Below are 22,852 nucleotides of genomic sequence, written 5' to 3' on the forward strand. Positions count from 1 at the left end.
CGAAAAACCTTCAAAAATTTTTATTTGCTAAGAAAAACATAGGAGAGTAACGGTATGTTCACACATGAATTGTGGTTACCCAATTCATATGTGATATTTTTTATTTGGGGTCAAAGGTCATTAAGGGGTCACTTCCGGTCTGAGACGAAAAATGCCCTTCTGTCACAAATAACATAGCAAAGTGGTGCCACGTGCACCCATATATTGACATTAGCAAATGTCTATGGGCGTTTTTATATATTTTGGGGTCAAAGGTCATTAAGGGGTCATAACACGGCTGTGTTCGTGGTCTTAGACCACAGCTAATTTTCTATTTTTTTCTTACTTTTCTCTTTTTCTGTCTTCTTTCTTGTTCGTTTCTTTCTTTCTGACTGCAGTGATTGATTGTTGTTGCCGGGATTTTTTTTATTATTATATAATTCAGGAATAGGCCTACTAGTCTAAATAGGCGCGGCCTATATAGGCCTATGTCATGAATATTTTTACAAATTAGATATTGGTTGTTGGTTTTGTTATTGTTGTTGTAGTTATTGTTGTATATATTGCATAATCAGGGTAGGCCTACTAGGCCTATTATAGCCTATAGCAGCATTGATTTATTTCACGACAGATATCATCTACAGCTATCTAAGGATAATATTTTAAAAATTGAAAATTTAGAAAATACCATAGGAAAATTGCAGAAAACGGCGCCCCCCTATCATGGTTACCCCCTCCATATCCCTGCAACATAGGATGCCTCACGTGCCACGGTTTCATAGGTTCGTGGTCATTGTGCATGTAGATTGATACATCAAGTACGCTTGAGTTCATTTTTTTTCTGCATGGCTGTTTCTAATATTATTAACTTACGCCCCTCTGGAATCAAGCCTTGAAAAATCCATTGTATAACCTTAAGATTAAAGACACAATAGAATTTACATAACAAGAAAATTCATCATTTAGTATTTAAATTACTTAAATAAACATATTTCTCAAATTATAAAACAATTGAAGATTTAAAACATACTAAAAATTGAATACAGTAAGAAATTTCATCAGCATTTCAATATGTATACACATTTGAAAACTAAAATTTTGATTTCAACATTGGCCAAATACAAGCCTAAGGCCATGTTCACACAATTAAAAAAAAAAGGTAAACTCACCTCATCGAACATGTCTAAGTGTTTTGTGTATATATTTGCGTAAAAAAATGTGGTATTCGCGTGATGTGGAATGAGAGGGATTGGAACCTAGACATCACAGTAAATCCCTAGTGGTACCTATATCCAGTATGTCTTACCAAACACAACAATTGACAAATAATAACATTTATGAATACTAATTAGCTAATTAGCATATTTAATTGGCTCAAATTATTCAATCTTTGAAAAAAAGTATCTCAAAGTCCACAAAAATGTCGTATAAGTTGTCACGTTAAAGCTCTAGTGCATGGTCTTGGTTTAAAAAGAACCAGGGGTGGGGGGGGGTGGGGGTGTGATAGTAGGCATAAACAGATATTTGAACTCCATGGATTTGTTTTTTGTCCAACCTAAAAAATACATGGATCGAATCCATGGGTTCCTACAGTCACCCATGGAAAACAGGGTACTGAAAACCAGTACAGAATGTCCATATGGGTCATGAGTTGGTTTGTTTACATTGCAGCAATTCCATCAGAATAGTCAATTCAGATTCCAAACAGATAAAACTTACCTCATATCAGTTTTAGTTGCCCTTAAGGGCGTACTACACCCATATATTGGTTTGATTGGTCTAAATAAATATTTTTTCATTTATAGCTAGGCGATATATGCACGGATCATGTGAAATAAAAAAAAATATGAAAAAAGAAGAAAAAAGTGCTTTTAAACAATTGTAGTAAGTCATTTTAGCCCTATATATATTTTGTTTACTGTATCCTAGTTACTCAGATGCGTGTTTCATAACAAACCATGATTTATTCTATTCAGCATGTTCAAGTAGGGTACATGAATAGAATACATTAAATCCTTTGTTATACTCTCTATAGAAAATCTAGTTGTGCATGCAAAATATATAAACACTTACACAATGGATGTATAGTCATTAGTCAATAATATTATAATGTGTTGTTAGGAGAAGAAAAGGCTATTAGGTCACCGTATGTCAGGTTATAGGTCAATTGGTTCAGGTCAAATTTAAGCATCAATTTTGAATACACATGTGAGAGTTTGTGATATCATAATGAGGAATAATTTTGATATTCTGTCTTTAACTGGATATATATCGAGAAGTGCAAGGTGGATATACTAATATACCTTGGGATGTAAATGGTGAGTACAATTTAGAATGCCTAGTTGCGATGGATTTCACAAATAAATATAAAATAGTTACCAAAATCACAAACGTTAAGCTTACGGAAAACTACCCAATATGGTGGTATAGGTGACAAGAAATACAATTTTTTCAACATTGCTGTAGTATGGTTGTGGTAACCTGTTACCTGTGGCTTAATTAAGTTTCAGTGAAATAATGTCGCAAGTTAAAAATACAAAATATAGCTCAACATTGAAAATAGAAGCATTTTAACCAGTTCCTTTTTGATAGTTGTGGAGCACCAAGTTCATGAAGTCATAAAAGAAATCAGGAACCACTTATTCCCATTTTACATATCAACTTTATTTCCCTAACGTGTTAGCAACACATATCCAAAATTTTAACGAAATCCGTTGATAGTAAGCTTTCCAAAATGAAGTGAATTTAAATCATCAGTGATGTACCACCTTTTGGCTTCTACTTTTAAAAGCATGTAAGCTACGTTGATACCGATGCCACCAATAAAACGAGAAGATTTGCCCCTTCATTTTGCATACCACTTTGTCCATTTTTTTTTTTAATTTCTTCACAAAATGCAAAAAAATGCAAAAAAAAATCAATGGGTGTAGTACCCCCTTAATAACTCCAAATTGACATGACATTGAATTCTATTTGCTCAATTTCATACCAAAATCAAGGAAAACATGGTTTTGTTATTGCAAAATAACATGGAAAACACACAAGTTAGATCTGGGCACTTGAGGTAATCACCATTGGTAATCAATAATGGCACTTGAATTGCATGACTCAGTGACTTTCTGGACATTGTAAGACTCGTAGTGTTGTAAACTTCATTGCATAACATTAAGATGCCAACTCATATCATATCCTTTGTATTTGAGTTGTCAAATTTCTGTCATTGATGTAAACATTAAAAAAAATGTCAACAAAACATGCTACTGCAGAACTCTATGCCTGTGTGTGTGTGTCTGAGGGCCGATCTGAGGGCTGATGACACACATTCGATGGGTGTACCTAAAAAAGCAAACTTCATGTCAAGTTAAAGGCAAGACCATGTCCTAGCAAATGAAATTAAGATTATTTGTGCCAAATTTGAGGTCTACAGGGGGTAGTAGTTTTGGCTCCATGTGTTTTTGAAAATGCATTTTTGGTCAAATATAAAATAGGAGAAAATCTACTTTAATGAATGTTCTAACATTAAAATATGAATATTAATTAGCTAATTAGCATAATATTATGATTAGAAATAGTTATTTTTACTGATGCATATCACTTGAGTTCTATATATGCAACAATTTGTTCTGTTCCATTGATGTATTTTGGCCTGTAATTAATTTCTATCAGTTGATTACTTAAATAACATCTAATATAGGATAATGCTCATTATGACAACCTTTTACGTCATCGGTTGAAAGTTTTTCACCCGTATGTATCAAATAAAAAGTAAAAGAAAGCTGAATGTTTAAATAATATCAAAAGAGAAATTTGAAAAAAAAACCTTTTCAGCACCCAGTCCCTCCCACTCCACCTTAAGGAACCAGATAGCAGCGTTTGCACAGGTTTTTTTTTGGGGGGGCATGAGAGCACGTAAGACATATCGAAATGCATTCTAAATACGAGGAAGGTCCTTCTGATATCAATTTTTTTTTCTTTTGAAATTCGCGATAATTATAATACAATTTTTTTTGGAAAATTATAACAAATTTATATTTTTGATGTTGTTGTAAACCGTGGATCAGAGGTTCATAATATAATAATACACAAGCAATAACCACTAATTAACAGCTGCGTTTGAGCAATATATAGGCCTAACAGCTGTGTTTGGGATCCACACACTTAGCGCAACATCACCAAAGTTAAATACATCCAAAGTCAAACAGCCGATCGCTTCGTCATGAATCATATATTATAGTACAATATGTGTATAGAAAAGCAGTGTCTCCACCATGCTGGATGAGCTCAACTGGGATTCCCTACAACAGGCCTGCGCGGATTCAAAGGGGTTGCCCCCCCCTCCCCCATAAAAAAGAGGAAAGGAGAGGAGAGAAGTGAAAGAGGCCTGTGATTATTTTAGGCATTGCTTGAAAGCGGGTCCTCCGCCCAAAAGCATGTGAAAATTACTGCGGGCCTATAAAGTTTTGCAAATTGAGTTCGGGCCCTTAAAAAAACCCAATGATATAGCCTACAATAATGTTAGGCCTGTTGACATTTTTGTACCAAGGAGTCGCCTTAACCGCAGCAGCCGGGCCGGAGTCTGAAAAATAACAGGCCTAACATTATTGTAGGCCTTCTTATTATACTAAGACAAAAACACAAAACCTGAAAACTTACCCACTTTGCAGACAGGAAATTATTTACTTTCCGGAAAATGATTTATCTCCTAGTAAATAGACCGATGTAGAGAATATGAGCGAGAGATTAAAGTGACAACGCCTCGGTTCTTCCCTAACCACCTGAGTGAACGAACTCTGAATAACGTTTTTGTTAATCAAATTACGATATCGATAAACACTTACTCATCTCTGTTAGAAATGAAATACATACGGAAGTGTGCATCACCTATCTTAAACATCTACTATTCATGCGATTTTGTGTTTCTCACAATTTTCAAGGAAATACCTGAGAACAATTAACAAACGCATCGGAGATCAATTTTTCATCATAAGAGGATACTGAAATTGACGATGCGAAGCCCCCGGACAAACTCTATTTCGTACTTTACACAATAAATCACATGAATAAATTGGTATTACATCCGGTCTTTATGTAGGGATTACGCAGATTTGACAGAATTATTCGGATTAGAAGTGTAATCCTTGTCAAGTTAATACTATTAAAAATAATTATTAAGAAATATATTTTCTAACAACAAGGAAGTCCACGTGAGTTAGCCTTACTCATTTAATAGTAAGTGTTTATCGATATCGTAATCGATATCGTAAATCTTATTAACAAAACGCGTTACAGAGTTTGTTCAGGGGTTTGTTCAGCCAGGTGTATGGTTAGAATCAATGCGGCACTTAGTGTCATTTGCTCATACAAGCTACATCGGTAGATTTTCCAGGAGATCCAAGTAAATATCTTCCTGTCTGCAAAGTGGGTAAGTTTTCAGATTTTGGTTGTGTTTTAGCATTGAGAAGGCCTACAGTATTATGTCATGCGTAGTAATGTTCAGACCCCGGGGTTCAGACCCCAGCCCTTAGCTGCTAGAGCAACTACAAGGATTTCGGTGTTTTATTTTTTTATGAAATTGTTTATTCGCGTTTTTAAAAGCAGCGCGTATTTAGCAAATAATTTTATGTTGTAGGATCATAATAGTATAAGCCAAAATTAAATTGTTTCTAAAATGTTTTTAGAATAAAACATTTTTATGTAAAAACTAAAGCATCCTATGTATAAAAGAAAATAATTGTAACGATTCGTGATACACAATCTCGGTACATTTGATCTGGTTTAGAAGGAAGGCAGAGTATTCAATTTCAATTTTATATACGCCAAAATATTTGTTGAATTTAGTGAAAATAAAGACTGATGGTAAAAAAAATTACATATAACCCCGCTAAAGATTACTGTTTCGTTTTTATGGTAATGTAATATTTTATTTTCTTAAATTAACTTTGTGGTTCTAGGCATATGCGGACTTTTTTATATACATTGCAAAAACACTCAGAGGGTCTTACCTTTCTCAACTTTCCTGGTCTTACAAGAAAAACGTTAGGTTCCCTACATTGCAAACCGATGACCACGTGCAGCGAAGTCAACATCGATATGTAGCCTATTGTGTATGTATAGAGGCCCCTCGTATTTTTTTTGTATGTAGAAACACACAATTCATGATAGCGCTATAATACACATTAATGTTTTAAGCAGATAAAACTCCAAAATATGGTACGGTTTCTGTCTTTGCTTGTTATTATTAATTCTATACCCGGTATGTTGAAGCTTCAAATTTCAAGATGGCTACTTATGAATTAGAAGACTTTCTTGGAAAAACAATCACTGCTGCCTGACGGGATTATGAAGTTTGAACCCATTTCCGCCCGTCGTGACGGTGATAGGGCGTGTTTACTCTCTTCAACGGGTTCGATTCGCTAAACTTCCGACACCTTTATGCGGTAACCACAATCACATGGGCCGAGTAAGAGGTGATGTGAATTATTCATAACCGATCGATAAAGTATTATTCAGATATCCTTTTACAAGTTAACCATCGCGTATACGTGCGCGACGTCAAGCGCGTGCATTGGACCATGTGCAAAATGATACGCGCTGGACGGCTAGCAGTACGCTTAATTTGTAAAAGGAAATCTGAATATTACTTTACCTTGTCTCGCTTTGTTGAGAGCTAGACTGGCCCCCAGTCTCGGTTCGGTTCCATCTCTGGATAATGTAACAATAAATGATTACGTAATGCCCTATGAAAAAAAAAGCCAACTCCCCCCCCCTGATTTACTTCAACGCCAAAAAACCCATTCCTCTTCATCCACAAATCGACGCCACTAATTACACCCACCACAGTCAACCATGCAGCAATATAGAAATATACTCGTATTATAAGTGAACGCGAAAGTCCATTGAGCGCTGATTCCGAGACTGGTCCAATCTGTTAGAGATCTCACTTCCAAATATTCGTTCAACGAAGCACGGTGATTCCGATGTCAATTACGAAAGCCCCGCCCCAGTTTCAATTCAAATATGGTAGCACAAAGCTATGCCGCGGGATGTGACGCAAGATCGGATGGGACACTTGTCAACAACTGAGAGGTATTGAGCTCAAGTGGCACGCGTCTGATAGACCCATGGTACGCGCAATAATAAAAGGCAACCACTCGACTCGGACTTAGGCCTATTGTCCATATTGCGTACATTATCGCGTGCGGTTTGCAAATGTTTGCACATTATTTAGCTAGGGAAGCCTTTTCAAATATCCCGCGCTGCCAAGCTGCGTTGATTGGTCGGATACAATATCGTTGTTTAGTCGCTTACACAAACGTTAATGTAGTGAAAACATGGACGTGGTATATAGAAAGATTGCGTGACTCCAAATCCGTAAAAGTGAACTTCCAGCAGTTTGTGGGAGCTGGAAGTCAAATTGCCTACAGACTGGGAGGGTCCGTGTATTGGGTTGATTTTTAATGCTATGTAATCTACATTACCAGTCGTTCTCCACGGACCCGAGGGAGGGTCTAGTTGAGAGCAAGCCAACAACTTTCGTCATAGGTTTGCGTGGCTAATACAAAAACCGTGAATTTAGTGTCATTCCTCTGCCTAAACGTTTATTAAAAGAACATAGTTGAATTCAAATCGAGACCGTGGTTGAAACCACATCCGGGTTCTGTGAAAGAACAATATAATGGTTCTTGCTCTAGTGGGTCGGGATCCTATAAGGTTATTCGTACTGAAATATAAGCCTATTTAGTCTGGGCTAGAAAAATAGCTGTGAATGAAAACATTTTTTCTGATGTTTTTCATAAGCCAGTAAGAAGGCAGCGCTGCAACATTCGCCACTCAAACTACTGATTTCTTTACTCTAATCAGTCCAGCTATGGAACATGAATATTTTATAATAATAACCTCATAGGTCAATCGCTGCACTGGGCTTATCTCCCTATGTGGACAATTTTGATGTACCAGGAAATCCAACAAGGTCCACCAATACATGCGCCCTATCCTTTACCGTGGTAGATATCTGTCTGGTTTAATATCGGATGGATTCGGTAAAAATTCTAAAATCCAAGAGAAGATCAAATTCTACTCACTTTTGAGGTTCCCAATTTAATAGGTCGTTGCAGTTTTGATAGAAATCTGACGCACCCCGTGTAGCATTCTCTTGGTCGGGCTGACGTCACAAAGGGGAAATAACCTTGTAAAACCAGTGTGCGCATGTGCAGTTCCCCTTTCTCGAGCTGGTTGCTATGCGCGAGCTTGTGCAAAGGGGACGAAGGGGACAATATTCCCGGATGTCTGACCGAGTGAATGCAATACAGTAAGGTTAGGGCAAACAAATGTTTGCTTGCCCTCCACTGACCGACCCAAAATTGGCCAAAATCAGGGTCGGCCCTTTTAAGGTTTTTTTTTTTAGTTTGAAGTATTATATTTTTAATGGGTTTTTATTGTTTTTTATGTTTTCTGTGTCTAAATTTCATTGCAAAGATAAATTTGGCCAATAGTATTTTTCGTAAGAAGAAAATCATTACTGTAAACTCATTATAACATTTATAACTATTAATTCATGCATCAATGTTTCCAATAAACTTGGCGTCTTATGCATGTAAGTATGCAGTCGTTCTAATTGAATGAATTTCTATGGTGTATCTTGTTAGTCCAGGACCTGGCTACAACCTGGCTTACAACTCATCCGCCAGAGATTTTGAAAGTTGATTTGTGTTGGTGGATCACTCACTTTTAAGAATCACACAGGTGGATTTTTCAAAGCCCTTGCCCTTGCCGCGGCGGCCATATTAAAAATATAAATTTTCAGCCTCTAACCACAGGAGTATGTGTAATACCTCATTTTAGGGGTTTTTGCATGCGAGGAATCCATTTCTGGCATCATTTTTATGATTGGAGGTCAAGGTCACGTGATAGGATCAAGTTCAAGGTCCAAATCTAAGATGGCCGCCAGTAGCCATGTGGAAAATTGCGATTTCCCACCACTTTTGTAATACCTTGTTTTTTTTGTTTTATCTCTGACATTCTTTTCAAGAGTTAAGGTCAAGATAAAGTCAATAAATCTAATACAGCACAAGATTGCGCACACAGGAGCTTACAGAGAAGCTATAACTAGGTACATGTAGTTTAACCATGTAGTTTGGGGTGGTACCCATGCCCTGATTGCAACGACCAATGTTCCACTGATGAGAGTTGGTTTTCTTCCTGTTATCCCATCTCCAGTGACAGAATATGCCACAGTCCGTAAGGCACTGAACTTTCAGGCATGCCGAGAGCAGTTGAATCAAGAAGCGATGGCTATAGTTTCTGATGAGGGTGTGTAGCACACTGTAGTTGATATAGTCATGAATGAACCAGGCACTTTTGATGACCTATTTCCCATGTTGGGAATGTTCCACTTTGCCAAAGTCTTCCTGCGATGTGCAGGAAAGTACCTCATTGGCAGTGGTATTGAAAGTGAAGTGTTTGGGCCGAAAACTGTTTCTAAGGTTCTATCTGATGGTCACTATGTCAGGTCTTTGAAAGGAATGCTTATCGTTTCAGAGGTCCTTGACTCGCTCATGTGGAGTGCATTCTGGCAGTCCAATGACCATGCATCTGTTCCCATTGTCAAGTCAACTATTGAGCTCAAGAATATGTTGCAAATCAAGAAGCGTCAGGAATGTGTCACCAAGTTTGAGCAGGTATCTGTTGCTGATGCTGCTCTCCGTCAACAATTTGAAGCATTTGCCCTAGAGTGTCAGGAGAAATCAGAATTATGCAAGTATTTCATGAATTTTCGCAAGATCGTTTCTCTCATCAAGCAGCTGATTGTTGCAGACCGAGATGGCAACTGGCCGTTGCATGTTGGTACAGTTGAAGCTTCCATGGGGATGCCATAAACTAACTGCGGTATGCATCATGGTATTTGGAGAGGATTCAGGTTCTGAGGTCACCTACCCCACCCTCTACTGTCGGTTCTGTATGGGGTATTTTGTTGTGAAGGACCGAGCTGATGCCGTATTCACTGATGTGGCAGGGGACTTAAAGCTGAAACAGTCCCAGAACAGATTCTCACAGGGACCAGGTGGACATGTGATTGTTGGAAGCTCTGGAGATTCTGCTGTTGTGGCCGAGTTTGGACTTCTATTTCATGAGATCCTTGCAATCAGCAATCTTCTCCAGTTACTCACCACTGCTCGACTCATGGATCATTTGAAAACATCCATACAGCATTAAATTGGTGGACGCTAGGGTCTTATCTTCGACCAAAATGTGGCACGGCTTCTAGACTTCGTAAAGGCACGGGAAATGCCTTCATAATGGGGGAAGCTGCTGTACCACTTTACAGCTGGAGAATGGTGACGCAGCATATCTGAACTTTCGTGATGAGCGTTACGTACGCAGATCCAAGAAGCTGAGTGACAAAATATCCAGGGTGAATCTTCCAGCCTTCAACTCACAGGGTAAACCCAGCAATGAAACAACTAAGACCAATGTTTCTAAGAAGGACATCGCATCTGCACAGAGGGAGGCAGAGATTGCTACACTACGTGGACTTGCTCCAGAAGAGCTATATGCACACGACCTCCTCCAGTCTAACCCGAATTTTGGTGTGTTTTGTTTTTTTGGGGGGGGGGGGTCACAACAAAGCCTGACAAAGCGCAATTGGTTGCTGAGCTTGAAAGTAATCTCACTCCTGGAGACTACCAATTCAAGAGGGATAATAATCAAACAACACATGTTGTGATTGACTTTATGTCGAAAATACGACAATTCTCCAATCTCCGATCTTCGTATGCAAACTTTGGTGGAGTCATTCAAGAAGTATTCCAGAGTGCCCACCGAGTTTGTACATCACTGCCAGTGACTCACATAGTACTTGACAGCTACAGAGATCAGATCATTAAGGAGGGAGAGCGGTTCCGTAGAGCTGGTGAGAATAGCGCTGTTGATTTGGCCGTCATTAATGAGTCTGTGCCTATTCCATTGCAGCTGGACAAGTTCTGGGCATTTAGTCAGAACAAACAGAATCTACAACTGCTAGCAAGAGAGGTAACAGAACGAGATCTAGAGGACATAGTTCTGAGTGGAATGGCAATAATGAAGTTGAATGGATCAGTTGCGAATGATCTAACAAACCTTGACAACTGGCAAGAGGAGGCAAACTGCCGTATAATACCTCACGTGCATTGGGCAGTTGAAAGTGGATGCGAGCGAGCCGTTGTTGTGTCTAATGACACAGATACTATTATCCTTCTTCTTCGCTACATTGGCTTGTTCAAGGAGAATGGCTTGCAGGAGCTTTGGGTTCAGTTTGCGACAGGAGAGAAGAGACGCATGATCCCACTTCATCTGCTGCATCTCAAGCTAGGAGACGAATTGTGTCGGGTTCTCATCAAGGCCCATGTCTTGACAGGGGATGATGCATTCAGCAAGATAGGAACGAAACATGCAGCAATCGTACATAGTCCAGTAAGGTTCCTCTTCCATTTCGGAGAATCGGCTGTTCCCTCAGAAGCAGACATGCAGCAAGCAGAAGCATACCTTATCTTTGTGTGGGTTGGTCCTGAAGTAAAAATCCAGCAGCTACATTTGACATCTTGAGACTTGAAGTCCATAGGAATTCAACCAACATCCTGTGTCATTCAGGGACATTTGAAGAGGGCATTCTATTTGGTACGGAATGATACCACCTTGCTGGATGATACTAGTCAGCTTGACCCCATACACTTTGGTTGGATCAACAACGATGGCACACTCATGTCCCTTACGTGTCTGAAACCAATACCTGCCGAAATTCTTAGTCTGTGTAGCTGTTCCTGCAAAGTAGCAGATATTAAGTGTGTAATCTACTGCCACAAAAGGGTCAATGAGTCCGCCTGCGAAAATAAATGAGTAAGAGCCAAGTCCCAAAATTACCTTTCTTGTCTGGGAATCTCAACCATTCAGAATTAGAAAAAAGGTTACAATGTGCAACATGTATGCAGAGTGCTATATTCAACCCAGCTATTCTTGACTCGAGCACTGCAGCAGGCACACTCAAGCAGCATTTGCAGGCCTCAGACAAAGAGTAGTTTCATTGGAAAAGATGCTCTGACTACACCTGTAAATCTGAACCTATTATTGTATGCTGTAACAATTTATAAAGTGACCAATGCACGATCAATCACATTGATCAAAATCAATGACCCTAGATACAGAATGTACAATTAAGCAATACTATCAAAAATATTTCCGACACACTTGGTATAATATTATTGTAACGTCAATGAATATCAAGGATTAAGGTTAAAAGAGTAGACAATAATATGAATCAAATTCTGGACTCACCAACGATTTTTTTCCAGTAATGTTGCGACCCGTTCACCGGGTCTTCATCAGACTGCGCAGTGACTTGACTGATGGTTTGGTACTCGTGATGGTAATCGGCGAGGAAGTAGTTTCACGGTCGGGTCCCAGGCGTGTGATAGCACTTCCTCGCCGATTACCATCACATGACCAAACCATCAGTCAAGTCTCTGCGCAGTCTGATGAAGACCCGGTGAATGGGTCGCAACGTTACTGAAAAATCGTTGGTAGTGCGAGTCCAGAATTTGATTCATATTGTGTATTTTATACTACTGGATGACTCAAAACATTCATAATCTTGTTAAGTTGAAAAGAAGTACTAAAGTTGAAATAAAAGATGACCTGGGGTTGCAAAACATTTAATTCTATCTCTGACTAAAAGGGAACTTTTAGTTATTTTGCGGATTCCTTGACCACCCATTATGACGTAAGAAATATTTTTTCTCCGCACCTAAACCCAAAAAAGGGTACTATGCATTCTTCTATGGCGAATGGTTGAAAATGAAGATTTTCATGTAGTTACTGGCGGCCATCTTGAATTTTGATATTCAACTTGATCTTATCACGTGACCTTGACCTCTAATCATTAGAATGATGTCATAAATGGATTCCCCACATGCCAAAACCCATAAAAAGAGGTATTACACATACTCCAGTGGTTAGAGGCTGAAATTTTATATTTTCAATATGGCCGTTGGCGGCCATCTTGGATTTCCGTTTTCGCAAGGGCTTTGAAAAATCCACCTGTGTGATTCTTAAAAATGAGTGGTCCACCAACACAAATCAACTTTCAAAATCTCTGGCGGATGAGTTGTAAGCCAACTTGCAGCCAGGTCCAGGACTATGTGTATTGAAGGTCTGAATTGAAGCATGTATCTTTCCTCATGACCAATGTGCATTGCCTACAGGCCTATACTGTAGTGAGTCATTAAAAAAGTGTTTTTTTTTAAATTCCGAAAAACCCACCAATTTCACTGGAGGGCAAGCAAACAATTTTTTTCTTGGCCTTATAGATCTTATTTTCCATATCTGGGGTTTTTCAGGGACTGCTAACATAATGCAATTTTCTTTCATTTTCTGCAGTTTATCATGACTAGCAACAGAGATCAGTTGGACCGTACATTGTCAGAATACGACTATTTACTGAGTGACAGAGAAACTACAGGCTCAGATTTACCTGCAATACTACAGGAGTCCCGCCAAGATTCAGAAAATAGCCACTATGACATGTATGAAGAAAGCAAATCTTCTTCACAATTTGCATTGGTCAATATCTCCAAACAATCAAAATTATTCGCGTTTTTCTTTGTCATAACGCATTTTGCCAGAGAAGTGCTCCATCCTTACATATCAGTATATTTGAGGCAACTTGGCTTCAATGCCAAAGAAATTGGTTACATCGGATGCGTCCAACCATTTGTGGCAATATTTTATACATCGTTTATAGGTTATATTGCGGACAAATATTCAATAAACAGATATCTTCTGACTGGATCACTTGCCACTGGTTTCATCCATATGGCCATGTACTATGTGCCGACTATCAGACCAAAAGACTGCATAGACATTTGCTCTGTTAATATCTCTTCTAGTACCATTCCCGAATACCAGACTGATTGTTCATCTTTTGCAACACCTCCATCTACTATTAAAAACATGCAACGTACTATATACAGCACCAGTGACCTTCATGTCGTTTTTGTTTACCTCATCTTTGTGAATATTGTTACCCAGTTACTAGGTGCTCCATGGTTTCCTCTTGCTAATGGATACCTTTTAGCAGTTCTTGGGTCTGAGAAAAGGAACCAGTACGCGTATTTTAAAGGTTTCGGCGGACTCGGTCAAATCATTGGGTACGTTTGAAGCAGATACTTCTCTTGGTGATAATAGTTACAGGTCGATATTTATATAAACCCTAATCCTTAACCATAACCATAACCCTAAGTCGTAAACTTCTCCTTTAACCTAAGCCCCATGCTAACCCTAAACACGACCATACTCTAATCCTAACACTATCCTATTGATAACCCTAACGATTTAGAGAATAACGATATGAGTTTTTGTTTTTACTATCCTCTACCGTGTGATAGACGACGACAGGCAGGTCCAATAATTTGAGTAGTGTATGCCGGTGCAGCCGGTATCCACTACGATTCCTAAATCGTTTATTCTCATTCTTAGTCTCTTAAATATTATTTTAATAAATATGTAAATTATTTTCTCAAGCAAAAACAAAGTTACCGTCATAAACACTCCCCTTATTAAAAAATGAACGAAACATGTTTACAACTTCACGTATTCTGTTGCCCGTACTGCTAGCACGTTCGCGCATCCCGCACTAGTCTACGCATACAACATGATACATACGCGCACCTGTACAAGCGTGTTACGAGTTATCAACGCTCATGATGACGTGGGGTTGTCTACGGCCTGATAGACGGCACCAAAATCATGCGATTGTCCAATTACATTATGTGTCTTTGAACTAGACCACTCCCACTGACTAAGATTACAATCAGATTATGTGTCTATGAACTAGACCACTCCCACTGACTAAGAATACCATTTCGGGTGTCGTCTATCACGCCGTAAACGACCCCGCGTCATCATGAGTGTTGATAACGCGTAACACGCTGGTAGAGGTGGGCGTATGTATCGCGTCGTATGCGTAGACTAGTGCGGAATACTCGCACGCGCCAGCAGTACGCGCAACAGAATATGTGAAGTTGTAAACAAGTTTCGTTCATTTTATAATAAGGGGAGTTTTTATAACGGTAACTTAGGTTTTGCTTTAAAAATAGTTTACAGTTATTGAAATAATATTTAACTGACTAAGAAAGAATAAACGATAGGAATTTTTGTGTTTACTATCCTCTACCTATGATAGACGAGTAAAGACGACAGGCAGGTCCAATATTTTTATCGTAGTGGATACCGGCTGTGCCGGCATCCGCCACTCAAAATATTGGACCTGCCTGTTGTCTATCACACGGTAGAGGATAGTAAAAACAAAAATTACTATCGTTTATTCTCTAAATCCCAAACCCAAATCCAAACTAAAATGCCCTAAACCCTAATTTTAACCCTTTTCGGACTAATGCTCCTTCGGACTAATGGGCTGTTCAATCCCATTATATAATTATGGTGATGGTGACCAGGGAGTAACTGACGCGTTACTCAACATAACACTCAACAAACAGAGGATTATTAACACTACATAAGCAAATTAGTTCGATCTTCCGATCGACCTTCGATGCTTGGTCGATCCTTATCATTGATGAAATCAATTGACTATTGTTATGTGATAACATAATATTTTTTACCTGTATTGATATTGACCAATATAAATTTAGCATTAATTCTGATTAATTACATGATAGTTCATTAACAACATGAATTGAAGCAGCGTCGATCGACGTTCGATCCAAAGATCGAACAAATTTGTTTCTGGTGCTTTATCGAAAGGGAGTAGACGATGCCGCCTCCTCTGGATGAAGATAATCATGACCCTCGTTATGAATACGGCAGAGTGCCGAATTCGCAAAATTGCTGTTATGAGTAAACGGCGTTTGAAAATCTTGGTACCATTCCATTGGTCCTTCTAAAAATTTAGAACATTCGTGAGCACTCATTTGAAATGTATATTATAGAAGTGAATGTACACGAATTATTGGCAATACTTGCATGTTCTGAAATAATCGATATATCCCTCAAAACGCGTTTTAACAGCTATTCGGCTTTATGCTGTATCCAAAATGTCTCTACCACTGCGCATTGAGAGGTCGAATGCGCATTCGATTACGTGTAAACCATAGCACGCATTCTTGATTTGGGGCTTTTGTGTAGAAGTTACTGGTTATCCTAAGGCTATGTAACTTAACTTGCTATATAAGTTATAAATAGTCATCCATGTAATATTTAGCAAAAACTCGGTGGATTTTAAAGCAAAAATAACAATATTGGCCTATATTTTGCGTATGCCGTTTTCCTGGATTTTCCAATTTCACGAGCGCGCACTCACATTATTAAACCATAGCAATATCATGTGGGGAATGTTTGTACTTATTTTGGTATCACTGGAAAGAAGATACCTACATCTATACGTTGGTATCAAATATATTAGTGTAGGACATGTAATATAGAAAATTCGGGGTTTCCCGCTATACAATACTATAGATCAACATCATTTGTACAGCGAAGTATACGATTCGTATCTTTGCCGAATTCATTTATCGCACTTAGGCGCGATTCGTCCAAATCAAAATTTCAATAACTACGTCGGTGATTAAGATTTACCATTAATTTTTGGTGGAAATAAAAGATAACCTGAAACGTAATCATAAGCATACAAAAACTAAATTTGCTAAAAATTCTCGATTCGCCGAATTCATAACGAATAATACAAAATATGGTTTCATTTGCAGGGGTATGGTAGCTGGGGTGACGCTTCATATGACCGTTTATACGTATACCCACTGCTTTATTGATGTAAACCAAACAAGATTTTTGGCGTGTTTCTTGATGTATTCTGTGGCGATGTTCATCGCAGCTCCTGTAGGATGGTGGATGGTTAATGAGCCAGGTGATAAAGAGGTGATCATGTCTTATTAGTCTCATTTTCGAAACAGTTAGAGGTGACTTCTCTAGAAAGAAACAATATATATATGCTACATTACCATCCCAGCAAACACAAAACGTTTTTGACATCATTCGCAAAAGGTTATAAAAGGTTATAAAAGGTTGTCAGAAAACGTTTAATGTCGGGTTATATAAAAGGTACATTAATGGTATAAAACGTTTTCATAACATTAAATAACATTTGTTGGTAATTTACTGCACAGCAAACACAAATGTTTTACAGAAAACATTTAAATGTCGGGTTAATTATATAAAGGGTATAAAAACGTTTTAATAACATTCCAAAAACATTTTTGAAAACTTGGTACAAACCATTCTAAACAGAATGTTATTTTGGGGTTGAAAAAATATTTTGCAAAAAATGTTTGCCCAAAATATTTACAATAACGTTTTTAAAATGTTTTGCCGTCCTTTATATAACCCGACATTTAAATGTTATTAAAACGTTTTGTAAAAAAACATTTTAAGGACATTTCTGTGTTTGCTGGGTGCAAATATTTTAACATAATGTTATTTAAGTGTTGACAAAATATTTGGCCAAAAATGTTTGCAAAAATAGTTTACAATGACATTTCGAAAACATTTTAAAAATATTGTTGTAGTGTGTTTTCATACAAAACGTTTTAAAACGATTTCATGACCTTTATATAACCCGACATTTAAATGTTATTAAAACGTTTTTACCCAAACCAAAACCCAACATATAACTTATTTAAAACGTTTTAAAAACGTTTTTGTGTTTGCTGGGATGTCAGTGATTATTTTGTCTCGGTCCCAGTCGGTTTGTGTTCCTCCGTCACTAGTGACGAAGGAGCACAAATCGGCTGGGACCGAGACTAGTGATTATTGAGTGATTATATACCTCAGCTAAAGATTCCCACCATCTGATTGGTTAAAAGCGCGGACATAACTTTGACTATGCCCGCAAAAGTAACTATTCCCCGGGAATAGATCTGCGTGTGCTTTGTTCACAGCGTAAAATGATATTACGCACGCGTTAATGTTTTCGCGCGATTGTAATCTGTGCCGTTCGCATTGTCCAAAAATCGATGCTTTTAACCAAATAGATGACAAGATCTTAAGATTTGGTATATAAAACAATTATTGACTTTTTTTTCATTCAGGGCATGTATGCCCGTCATAGTAGTCAATATCTGTATACTATTCAACATGCTTAGAACTCAAGTTTAGGCCAAAAAATATTGTTTGATTGGCTTAGCATGGTCGGTCGGTCGGCATTTAAAAAAAAAATTACACACATTTTAAGCTGAAAATCGTTAATTTTCTTCTTCTTTAATTTTTTTTTTTTTTTAAACTTATTCATTTTTGCAAAAAAAATTAGAAAAAGTCTAGGGTCGGGCCTATTCTTAGGGTCGGTCGGGTTACGCCAATCGAACTATTATTTTTTAGGCCTTAAGATTCAATTTTGGTGTATCGAACATCCGGGATCGAACAGACCTAAATTAAATGATAATACTGCCATTACAAATTCTATGTAACGAAATAAATTTATACAAGTTAACAAATAGTAAAATAGGCAACTTGTCCGATCGATTGTATTGAGCTTTACTTGGTTGTCAAGGTAATGCTACACAATCGGTGGTCTACAAGTGAATATGGCCAATTGTCGTGATTGTGTAAAGTAGTCTCAGAGCAGTTTGGACCACTTTCTTGCCTTTGTGTAGCAAAAGTGACATATTGAGTTGATCATCTCGTTATGAATTCGGCAGACTGTCGAATCCGGATTCGGCTTTTGGTAAATTCATTTTACGCATGCATTACTTTTGAATTAGAGAACAAGAGATCAATGCTTAACCTATAGAGGGCAGCATATCGATTTTATAACAGTTATCGTCGTTGGCCGTACTGCGATGCATCAGTAGCTAGCCCTGTATGCCGCCCTCTTTTGATTACTTATTATGCTGTTATCATCCGATCGCCGTTAAAAAATTCATATACTGCTCTCTATTATGTATAGCATTGATCTCTTGTTCTCTAATTCAAAAGTAATGCATGCGTAAAATGAATTGACCAAAAGCCGAATCCGGATTCGGCCGTCTGCCGAACTCATAACGATCTGTTCGATGTTCTTAAGATGGGATCTCTGATAAATTTGAAATATTAGCCATGATATTACTGATTCTACTGCATATCACATTTACGCCGGCCATGACCCCTTTTACCTTTTTCTGAAAAGCTAATCAAAGTCAATTTTACACGATGCAAGCTTGATATGCGCGAAAATGTCAAAAGTTGCCCAAATCGTTTTCTGGACGATTTAGTTAATTGAGCATAGCGTTTGAGCCCGAACTAATGAAGAAACCAATTAATGTTTTTCTCTTAGCCAATATGTTACTTATTGTGTGATGAGATATATCAATATTTTCTTCTACCTCTCGTACAACAAGGAAATAAATCCTGCGTCAGGCTACTATACGCTGTAGAAGTGACGTCATAATCGGATTAACTACCATAGCAATAGATGAATACAATTTTTGAATATACCGCGCTGCACTGCAGCAGGTTGCACTCATCACCTGTCTTCAATCAAATAATAGATTGAATACAATACCGCTCTTTTCAAAGAGACTAATCTTACAGGTGCAAGTGATTAGCATTTCTTTGAAATCTATGGTTCAATGCATCGGTACCGCATGAACGTTGTAGTGCTGGGCGATATTGCCAAAATTGTATTCATCTATTGCTATGGTAGTTAATCCGATTAACTACGTCACTTCTACGGCGTATACGCCGTAGATGTGACGTCATAATCGGATGAACTACCATAGCAATAGATGAATACAATTTTTGAATAATCCGCCCTGCACTACAAGCAGATTACACTAATCACCTGTGTATGTCAGCAAACATTGATTGAATACAATACCGCTCTTTTCAAAGATACTTGTCTTACAGGTGCGATTTCTTTGACATCTATGGTTCAATGCATCGGTACCGCGTGAACGTTGTAGTGCAGGGCGGTATAGTCAAAATTGTATTCAACTATTGCTATGGTAGTTAATCCGATTAACTACGTCACTTCTACGGCGTATAGTTTCACATTTTTGCCATTATCTCTCTCATTTTTGTCTAAAAAGCGAAATTGTTTGCAATAAATTGTTTCATTTTTATTGTAACCGAAATGAAGGTATTTTCTTATTGTTTTAATTTATTGTTATTTTGTAAAAATACAGAAGATGAAAACAAACAAAACTTACACATTAGCAACTTTTGCTGGTGCTCTCTTGAAATTACGATACATCAGTGTGGTTATTGTCATCATGTGGTTAGCTATTGTTGCCGGTAAATTGAGAACATTTGACTTTTGGTACATCAATGTCCTTGGTAAGTCTCGATGGTAGTATGCGACAAGAAATCCTATACAAGACTAGTATGCGTCTGACGTCAGGGCAACGGCGCGGTGTGATTGGTTGCCGACCTGCGCAGTACGGCATTTTGGGCTGGTTGACAGGAAATCAGACGCAAACTAGTCTTTTTTTAATTCGGTCTTCAATTATAGTCAGTCATCAAAGTACATTCAAAGTACACTGAACACAATAGTGTAAAAATCGGAATTTTGAGACAACTTTGTTGAACCTGCTCTTGACCCATTCTTGGCATTACTCAGTCTCATTTTAGGTTTTAGTTTTTGTACTAAATATTCGATTAAATTGTCTTTTACAATATGTTTAGGTGGATCTTACTTAATGATGGGATGGGGTGGCTCTATAAGCAAAGTATGTGGGACGGCAACATGTTTTTGCTTGCCGTATCTCAACGCACACATCGGTCACATTCCGCTATTAGTCGCTGCATGTATTGGTATGGGTGCCAGTTGCATAATTGCATCTATGACAGAAAATGTAACGTGGATGGTTGTTCCGCTTCTATTTAGAGGTAAGCAGTTTAAATTAGTATCACTGAGATTAAAACGGTTCCCTCTCAAGCGAGAGAGTAGGTGTCCGATAGAAACAGATATGTTCTTTTATTTGCACATCTTCTTTTGGTTTGCTTGACCTTTTGTCAAAGAAGATGATCATCACATCGCATCAATGCACCATGATTTTGAAAAAGACCTTAAATATGGTTCCTGATGCATGCAAGTTCCCATTTAACATACCCCGGGGGAGGGGGGTCACTCCCATTGTCGCCTGTACACCATCCGCGATAATAAAAGGGGAGTATCATGCACTAATTACAAGTGTTCAAAAATTAAGAGTTCGCGAAAGTAAAAAAGCTGACAAACTAGGGTTATGAAATTTTAAATGTAAAATGGGAACCAAAAAAGTTTTGACACGGAGATCAACCTAGCTTCTGATATTCACTGCTGTATGTGGAATGCAACCTTCAGCACGTAAATTTCGGAAGGCGTTTATAGTGAAAAAATGGGTAGTTTCTGATAGATGCACAAATCCACCCGAGTCTGAAATTGGTTATTTGGGCATGAAAGAACATTATAATCCTTTCCTTTGTGCATGTGTGTGTTTTAAAAATATGTCATGGTTTGGTCTGACTGAAAAAGGTCAAATTTCACGTAAGTGGTTTGTACAACACATGGTACATTCTGGGATGCTGTGAAAATCTTTTGTACAATCCGAATATGACGGTCGACTAGCTTTTTAAAATAATAGACAATTAATAAACAAGCTTTTAAATTTTTAAAACATACATGTACGAGTGAAAACACTTTGGGATCACTCTTTTGTCAAATGTACGTTGGGGCGGGCGAATGAACTCCAATATAAATCTGTTTTTAATTTTTTTTACATCGATCGTCAAAACAAACTATGTTTTTTATGACTAACGGTAAAAACAATGTTGCCGACCAAATCTGGGTTTTCACTTTGAATAAAGTTGCCGGCTTGACTTACATCGTCTGGATAATTTGCGAATTGGCCTTTTCGGTAAATCCCATAAGCCTTTGCAAGTACACCTGAGATGTCGTTATTTGACGTCACGATGACGACATCTCAGGTGTACTCGCAAAGGCTTATGGGATTCACCGAAAAATCAATTCTGGCTCTTGTTGTGATAAAGAATAGAACGTTAAAAAGCATAAAATAAAAACTAGCTTTTCTATGTGAATAACCATAAGCAAGCCTATCATTTCGCATGATCAATATTTATTTTGTTTTGTTCTTAGAGATCGCCATCGCTATTTCCGGCCAGGCACAAGGGGCGTTTCTCGGTAATGCTGTAGAAAACCAGTACCAAGCCACCCTACAATCTGTGATGTCAACATTAACATTCGGCGTTGGAAATGGATTAGGCAGTTTACTTGGTGGAGAATTGATTGAAGACATCTCTGCTGAGATGTCTTATTATATATTTGCTATTATTTCATTTATAATGGCAGTGTTTTTAATACTAGCTCAAATATTTGTTAAAGCCACGTTGTAACATTTTCATAAAATAAAAAAAAATAAAAAATATGGGGTTAATTTGTGACATTTCATGATTTGAGTACATGTAAGCTCTGGAAAATAAGCTTTAAAGTGATACCAAAATTGTATAAATAGCATCAGTACTTTTCAAGATATTAATAATTGTGTGAATGATACCTTGATACTTTTGCCAAATTGCTATTCTGAGTAATGAGCCAATTAGTTTCCTGCCTTACACAGGATTGAATAGGGATTATCTTGAATATTTTGATGTAACATATCTACGTTATTTAATCTAGTCCCATTATATTTCCAGTAATGTTTAAGTTCTAACGAATGTTTGATGACGTGAAATCGATAATATGTTAAGTAAAATATCTGGTAGAAATGTATTATCGATTTTACGTTCGTTAGAATTTAAACATGACTGAAAATAGAATTGGAATAGATTAAATAACATAGACATGTTACATAGAATATTTTACATCGAATAAAAACTCTGTAGGGTGTCACTTAGTCCCAAGTCA

General features: G+C 37.7%; 2 protein-coding genes across 2 annotated transcripts in view; one reads left to right on the plus strand and one right to left on the minus strand.

The window, feature by feature from the left end:
- LOC140164066 (major facilitator superfamily domain-containing protein 6-like) overlaps positions 1-4,829 on the minus strand; it is a 60,795-nt gene extending 55,966 nt beyond the window's left edge. Inside the window, exon 1 of the mRNA XM_072187325.1 lies at positions 4,633-4,829. The gene's annotated coding sequence lies outside the window, so the exon portion shown is untranslated. The remainder of the gene's footprint in view (positions 1-4,632) is intronic.
- Positions 4,830-5,330: 501 nt separating this feature from the next.
- LOC140164067 (major facilitator superfamily domain-containing protein 6-like) lies at positions 5,331-22,524 on the plus strand. Its single transcript, XM_072187326.1, has 6 exons — positions 5,331-5,401; positions 13,387-14,156; positions 16,728-16,896; positions 20,136-20,286; positions 20,635-20,838; positions 22,085-22,524. Exons 2-6 carry the CDS (start codon positions 13,393-13,395, stop codon positions 22,339-22,341), a joined length of 1,545 nt encoding a protein of 514 aa, XP_072043427.1. The 5' UTR covers positions 5,331-5,401; positions 13,387-13,392; the 3' UTR covers positions 22,342-22,524.
- The last annotated feature ends 328 nt before the right edge of the window (positions 22,525-22,852 follow it).

This window comes from Amphiura filiformis, chromosome 11 (assembly GCF_039555335.1).
Source record: "Amphiura filiformis chromosome 11, Afil_fr2py, whole genome shotgun sequence".
NCBI lineage: Eukaryota > Metazoa > Echinodermata > Ophiuroidea > Amphilepidida > Amphiuridae > Amphiura > Amphiura filiformis.

Bases quoted from the DNA above. Each gene is read 5' to 3' on its own strand.
- LOC140164067 (XM_072187326.1), top strand. From the start codon at position 13,393: ATGACTAGCAACAGAGATCAGTTGGACCGTACATTGTCAGAATACGAC. The intron at 16,897-20,135 runs GTGATCATGTCT...GTAAAAATACAG, and splicing joins ATGAGCCAGGTGATAAAGAG to AAGATGAAAACAAACAAAAC. The intron at 20,287-20,634 runs GTAAGTCTCGAT...CAATATGTTTAG, and splicing joins TTGGTACATCAATGTCCTTG to GTGGATCTTACTTAATGATG.